At 34.5% G+C, this 7,592-nt stretch overlaps 1 protein-coding gene across 1 annotated transcript in view; it reads left to right on the top strand.

Moving 5' to 3' along the window:
• The window catches only part of DNAI4 (dynein axonemal intermediate chain 4), a 113,731-nt gene extending 112,084 nt beyond the window's left edge, over positions 1-1,647 (top strand). The window contains 1 exon segment of the mRNA XM_054483768.2: positions 349-1,647. Within this exon segment, the coding sequence (XP_054339743.1) occupies positions 349-399 (51 nt within the window). The 3' untranslated portion in view covers positions 400-1,647.
• Positions 1,648-7,592: the final 5,945 nt, after the last annotated feature.

Here is a 7,592-nt window from a genome sequence, read left to right on the forward strand (position 1 = left end):
GGCATGGTGGCACGTGCCTGTAGTCCCAGCCACTCAGGAGGCTGAGGCAGGAGAATTGCTTGAACCCAGGAGGCGGAGGTTACAGTGAGCCAAGATTGCGCCACTGCACTCCAGCCTGGCGACAGAGCAAGACTCTGTCTCAAAAAAAAAAGAGCCTTTCATGGAAAGAGTAGGTTTATACTAGGAAATAACCATTACTGTTTAAACTTACCTTTGCTTGTTTCCCTTTTACAATCTTATTGGATATGTGTATCACTAACTTATAAATTTTAAATGGCATTTTAAAGACTACTTTACCTTTTAATTTGCATTTTATTGCATTGTAATTGTGTGACTTTTTTTTTTCAGGGAGATATAATGGATACTTTGCTTGGATCCAAGTCAAACCAATCAGCATAATTCATCATTCCTAATATTTTTCTTGTAGTTGTTTTAAAAAAGGAATTAACATCCAATATTCTGTATTATATACTGTACACCAGATTTTGATTTCAGAAAACAATATTTGATGTATAACTTCCACTTAATTTAAATTTAATAAACTTTTATTTCAGAGATATTTGATTAGTTTACAATCTAAGAGTTATTCTTAAGAGTTTCAGTGGAATTTTCTTAACTTTTCTAAAGATATTCCTACTCTCTTGATCATATTCTAAGTACATATGAGTACATGTACATTCTTATACAATGACTAAATGGGTTAGAAAATTATTATACCTATAGAAGCGAAACTTGGAAATTATTAGAATCACTTAAACCAAAATCTTTATAAGACACAATTCTATTGATTTTAAAGCTTCTGCTTTCCAGGCTCTGTTTTCCAGAGTTTATAATTACGTAGTTTTTAGTATGATGAAAATAATGGATTCTTATACCTAACATTTTATCCTCTTAGATCTAAGAGCCGAAGCTATAGAACTTTGTTAGACTATTTGGCAAGCAAAATATATGACATTAAATATCAGAATTTTATGGTTTGGCCAGCGCTTATCACATTCCCAATTCAGTGAGAAAAATTATTCTGGGACACAACAGGTACTCTCCTCTGTTTGCCCAGAATCAGCTCTGGATTTTAAGCCCAGACTTCAGTGGACCCAGATAGAAAATATAAAGTCTCTGATCTATAGGCCACATCAGGATGTTATTTTATGAAGAGTTCTAGAGCAAGGTTGTGGAAATCGGGATGGAGATGGGGAGCAGTGACTCTTCCAAATATTCATTGCTAACAGGCTATTCTGTGCAGTTTGTTTTAACAAATCCTGGGTTAAACTGAGGCCACAGGACATTATGGGCTGTTCTATAAAGCATTCTAAGTGGAGAGGAGATGATAGGGCATATGAAATTCACTAAACTGTCTGGAAAAAAAAATATATGTATATATTAAAAACCAAGACTGGAATCAGTGCAACAGTGGGAACTACCTTTTACAAGTATCCGTTGCTTCATAATCTCCATTTGTTTGGAGCCATCCCTTAAACAAAAGCCAGGCAAATTTTACATGGATTTAGAGCCTAGGTCAGGTTATAAGGATTATAAATTTTCCACTGGTATGTCATTGTGATTATCTTTGTTTTTGTCTTTCTGAAAGATTGGACTTTCTATAACACCTTGTGTAAGAAAATAAAAACTTGATCTAACTGAAAAAAATGTCTTCCTTTTTATTATGTACTTTTGATCTTTACAAATTATTCACATATTTTCCCCATTGTTCTTCAAGCCTGCGTATAAAATAAAGCTATTTTTTTTGGATCCTGGGAAACTGATCCTAAAGCACTGAACCTATTTTATTCTACCCTTCTCACCCCTGCTTCTGCAGCCTGAAGTGATTTTCCCATATTTAATAGGTTAGCATCAAATTTTTAGTCTAAGATCTTTCCTCCTGGGGACTTCAGAAGGAATTATTTTGCTTGCTTTATAGACTGGCTTTGAATATTTACTAGTAAACTCTGTTTACCACACATTTTTAAGAATTGGGTAAGAATTCTGTCCTGCCATTAGCCATCTTATGTTATCCTTAAACACACACACACAAACACACACACACACAGACACACACACACATACCCTAGCGTGCTGGTTAGGGATCTAAGGAGAGAGTGGTGACTGTGCTAACTTTAGGCTTCTATTTTGTGCTAGGTATTCGTTACTTCATTTGGTCATTTTCTACCAGGCATCTCTCATATAGAACTTATATTATTGTTGTCTGATAGTAAATTGTTAGCCGCTCTTCCAGTTGAGGCAGAAAAGGAAGACTGTATTCACTACTATATAATTGTGTATCATATTTAGTGTGTTCACTTGGTGCACCTCTATGTAGTTACATATAATTATAAGTGAGAAAGTGGAACACTTAGTATTTGCCATTTTATCTCAGGAGGAGTCTCTTTAAAAGAAAATATTGAATTTTACTGTGAATAGATTTAGTTATTAACGTACTAATTATGCACATGAAAGTTTTTTACCATTTGCCAAACACTTTCACATCCATTTTCCCAGTATATCATCACAGCAATCCTATGAGACTAATGGGGCATGTAGTTGTAATATTATCATAATCTCTATTTTCCAGATGATATAATTAAGGCTTGAAGAGGTGATACAATATGACATAGACCATACAACTTATAACTGGTCAGGCTTGAACTCAAGTCCAAAGCTCTGACCAGTTCTTACACACTTTCCATTTTGGCATAATAAATGGTTGATGCCTTATATAGTTTGCTGAGGCCTCATACACCAAAATGCAAGTGTTATAATCTATAATTAAGATTTTATCCATAAATGATAATGCTCGTAGATTTGTTTTTTTTTCAATGTTCTCCCTCTGTGAGGCCTTGCCACATGTATCCTTTCTGTTAAGAACACCCTCCTCCCCACTCCTCACTCTCCTTCAAAACATTAACTCTTTACATGGCTTTCAGATCCCAGTTCCTGTCTCATCTCTTCAGAAGAACCCTCTCTAAGCTCCCTCTCATAGGACCTACCACCCAATCAAATTAAATTTGGTTCCTTTGTTAATCTTCTCAAGTCAGCATGGATTTCCCTTATAGCATTATTTCAGAAATTATTGAGGGATAATATTAAGAGATATATTTTTAATCCTTATTTTTCTTCATTACCTTTCCCTTCTCAAGTTAGTAGCTCTATGTTTATAAGTTGAAGGAGACATATAAAACGACAGTAAATCAAATACGTCCATTTTTGTTCTATAAAAGCATAGGATTTAGAAAAGGTATTTGAGACATAGACCAAGTATCTTAAACATAAAGAGAAATGTGAAGTTTCCTCAGGGATGGAAAGGGTGGGGGGATGAGAAAAAGAGGGAGGCCTGTGGATCCTTAGAGCAGAGGAGATCCATGCCCTACTTCTAAAAACCATTGTCCAGGAAGTAGTAAGAGCTGTGAGGGACCACAGGAACTCTGAAAGCTATTCCTGATGCCATGAGTGATGTGCAACAGCAGCAGCAAAGAACCACTAGAACTAAAGAAGCCAGACAACTGAGGAGGCACCAACACTTTGATGACAGAAGGGCCTTGCCACACCAGAGTAAGATGCTCTAGTTATGTCCAGGGAAGAGGAAGGAAACCAAGCCCAAGTTGGACTGACATTAACTTGTTTGGATGTTGTTTATTTCTGCCAGCTGAGTGGTATGGAAACTTGGAGTCAAAAACTGAACAGAATTCTAGCAAATATATTTCTTGGATAACTGAGTTCCTAAATGAAGATTCGTACCAGCTGTGCTAAATGTTTATTTGTACAATCATTTGCTTAGTGCCTGTCTCTCTCCTAGACTGTAAGTTCCTTGAGGGTAGGAACTATGTGTTTCACTCACTGCACTATATTTACAACACCTAGAGCAGTGGCTCACAGAGTAGTAATGCAACAAGTATTTATTGAATAAATGAATTATCAAATTAATGGGGAAATGATAGGTTCATGCTTGCCCTTTATCACAAGATGGCATAACATTTTAAATTAAATTTTCTAAAAATCCTAACAAAATATCTTGACCATCAGAGAAGGAAAAGAAAACATTTTAAGTGTGGAATACATAAAACATAAAATCAGCCTGGAAAGTTGGTTAACACAGTCATAGTTGTCTTTGATTCTACAGCAATATAAAATCAGTTTTTCCCTTCAAGACAAAAACTAACCTATGATCCCTTTCTTTTAAAGAGCGAGTATTGCTGCTACTTTGTAAGACTGTGTTCCTGCCAGCCATTTGGGAAACAATTTATCTCTGATGTAAAGCACTAGCAAAATGCCTGGTACATGGTAGGCACTCAAAAATGGCAGCTCTCATTCTGATTATTCCAGAACCACATCCCCATGTCCTGGTCTGAGAACCTCTTTGCCCTTTGTGGTTGACTGGGTCTTTGCCAAGGCTCCACTCCTCCTGCAGACTATGTTGATGACCTCATTTGTTCCTTCACACAATATTTAGGCTTTTTTTTCTTGTTTGTTTAGGATTTTGTACAATGTCAAATCCACCCTCAAATCCATAGAACATTTACTAGGCTATTAGTCTTCATTTCTTTAGGTTGACATATCCATTTAGTGATAAAACTAAAAGGCTGACAGTTTACATTAAACGAATTCCTGGGTTAAATAGAAAGCATAATGTATCCCTTAACTTGGAACATATAAAACATTGTTATGAATCTTAGAAAAAAGGAACACTGCATTTTCTAAATGGGTGAGACATTTATGCAACATCCAGAACAACTAATGAAAAATGTACTTTCACCATGTCTGTATTTTCCTCAAATAAGTCAACTATTAAAAGACATGGTGCCATTATACTAGGAGAACAGAGGATTCCAGGATGTTCTGGCGGTTTTAAATCAGAACTCACTGATAATAATTTTATTGAATTTTCCAATTATTTATTGAGTCTTTATTTCTAAAAGCCTAAAATGACAACAAAAACGTAAGAAAGCTGCTGCTCTGTTCATACAAAATAAAGCTTTAAATATAAATTATTGTTTTTAAGATATATTTTTAAAAATATTTTTAGTTGCTCATTTTATTTTATTTTAGGTGTATTTGTTTTGGATTTTCTCCCAGCTTTATTTAAAGTGTAATTAATTCACAAATAAAAATTGTATATATTCCAATTGTACATTGTGGAATGATTACCACAATTAAATTAATTAACACATCCATCATCACATTTAGTTACCTTTTTGTGCATGTGTGTGTGTATGTGTGTGTGTGGTGAGGACACTTAAAATCTGATCTCTTTGTAAATTTCAAGTAAACAATACAGTATTAACTATAGTCATCATCGTACTGCATATTAGATCCCTAGAACCTATTCATCTCATAAGTGAAAGTTTTCCCCCTTTGACCATCTCCCCATTTCCACCATCTTCCAGCCCCTTGCAACCACTGTTCTACCCTACACTTTTATAAATTTGACTTTTTAAAAAAGATTCTACATATGTGAGATCATACAGTATTTGTCTCTCTGTGTCTGACTTCTTTAACTTAGCACAATGTCCTCCAGATTTATCCATGTTGTCAGAAGTGGCAGAATACCCTCCTTTACTTATGGCTGAATAATATTTATCTGTGTCTGTGTGTATCACATTTTCTTTATCCATTCATCCACCAGTGGACATTTAGGTTGATTCCATATCTTGGCTATTGTGAATAATGTTTTAATGAACATGGGAGTGCAGATATCTCTTCGACATACTGATTTTATTTCTTTTGGGTATATACCCATAAGTAGAATTGCTGGATTGCATGGCAGTTCTGTTTTTAAATTTTTGAGGACTCTGTATACTATTTTCCATATTAGCTGTACCAGTTTACATTTCTATCAACTGTGTGCAAGGGTTCCCTTTTATCTACATCCTTACCAACATTAGTCTCTTCTCTTTTTGATAATAGCCATCCTAATAAGTGTGAGGTAATATTTTGGTATTGATTTGCATTTTCCTGATGATTAGTGATGTTCAACATTTCATATACCTGTTGGCTATTTTATGCTTTCTTTGAAAAAAATGTCTATTCAGGTCCTTTGCCTATTTTTTATTCAGGTTATTATTATTATTATTTCTATTAAGTTGTATGTCAGCTGGTCATTTTAATCCTTACTGATACTGATAGGGCATTAAAAAATCACTGTAATGAGTGGTAAAAAAGTTTAATCTATAAAATCATGCAAAATGTTTTTTAGATAATGTTATTTCAATATCCCTTCCACACATATTCTTCATAAGTTAACCAGATTTAAAAAGTCAAGGGAAAGGAGTTTCAGATGGGGAAAAAGAGAATATGGAACTTCAATATCTGTAAGGTGTTTGATATAACTGGACCATTTAGAGTTCAAGGATATCTAAAACCTGAACAAGTAGAGAGAGGCCAAATCATGAAATGTCTTGCAGGTCATATTAGAGAAATTTGGAAATTTTCTTCAGGGAAACTGTTGGAGGGTTTTAGAGATGGGTGATAATCATGAGTTTCAGAAAGATCATTCTGGCAGCAGTATGGAAAATGGATTGATGACAGGGCCAACTGAGAGGCCATTGCAGCAATGCCAATGAAACTTGAGGTCATGGTAGAGGGGATAGAGAGCAGTGGTGGATCATAGAGAAATTTAGAAGGTAGAACCAAAGAGACTTGGTGATTTAGTGGATGTTTGTGTATGGAAAAGGTTTAGTCAATGGAGTGTCAGAGAAAATGAGGAGTTGTGAATGACTTCCAGGAAAAGCTGGACGAATCGTCGCATCTTAATGAAAACTCTGTCTAGAAGCATTAAAAATAAGTATTAGCCAACGATGAGCAGCTACTGTGTCAGAAAATAACAAAAATAAATTAGTATTTGCTAATGAATTTATATATAGTGATATCATAATCATAATTATCATCAAATAATTATATGTGATATGCTTTATAATTTATCAGAGCTATAATTAACATTACCACAATTGATCCTGTGATACTTTTCAATGTAACAAATCAGGAAACCAAATTATAGGTTAAATACATCCTCAAGGTCTCTTAGCTGGAAACTAGAGTAGCAACCCTAAAAGTCCAACATTCTAACACCAAGGCTCTATTTGGTGGCATTCCCACCATTATAATTACCGTCAATGATCAGTCTACTGAAAGTTTCCTTGTGCTAGAGACTCTGATCAGCACTCTTTGCATCATTTAATCCTTACAATTAGCCTAATGAAGTTTGTATTATTATCTCTATTTTACAAATGAAGAAACTGAGATTCAGAGATTTTAAGTATGTCTTAAAATCTAAAGTATTAAGATCACATAGATATTAAATGGAAGAACTGATATCTGATTTCCAAAATCCAGTGCCACAAACAGTATATACAACTCATGCCAACCTACTCCAAACACCATCTATTAAGTATACTGTCATCATAGTTCTTTGATAAATGGTATATAAGTGAGTAATATATTTACTGAATTCATCGTTTGGTTGTTAATTTGGGTTTTTGGTACACATTAACTGTAGGCCTTCATATAATCAATCATATTGAAAATGTGGTAATTAATTCCAATTGTTAAGGCCAAATAACTTATTTTGCTTTCATCTAGAAACTTGAATCATTATAAACATT

Source organism: Pongo pygmaeus, chromosome 1 (genome assembly GCF_028885625.2).
Source record: "Pongo pygmaeus isolate AG05252 chromosome 1, NHGRI_mPonPyg2-v2.0_pri, whole genome shotgun sequence".
Lineage (NCBI taxonomy): Eukaryota > Metazoa > Chordata > Mammalia > Primates > Hominidae > Pongo > Pongo pygmaeus.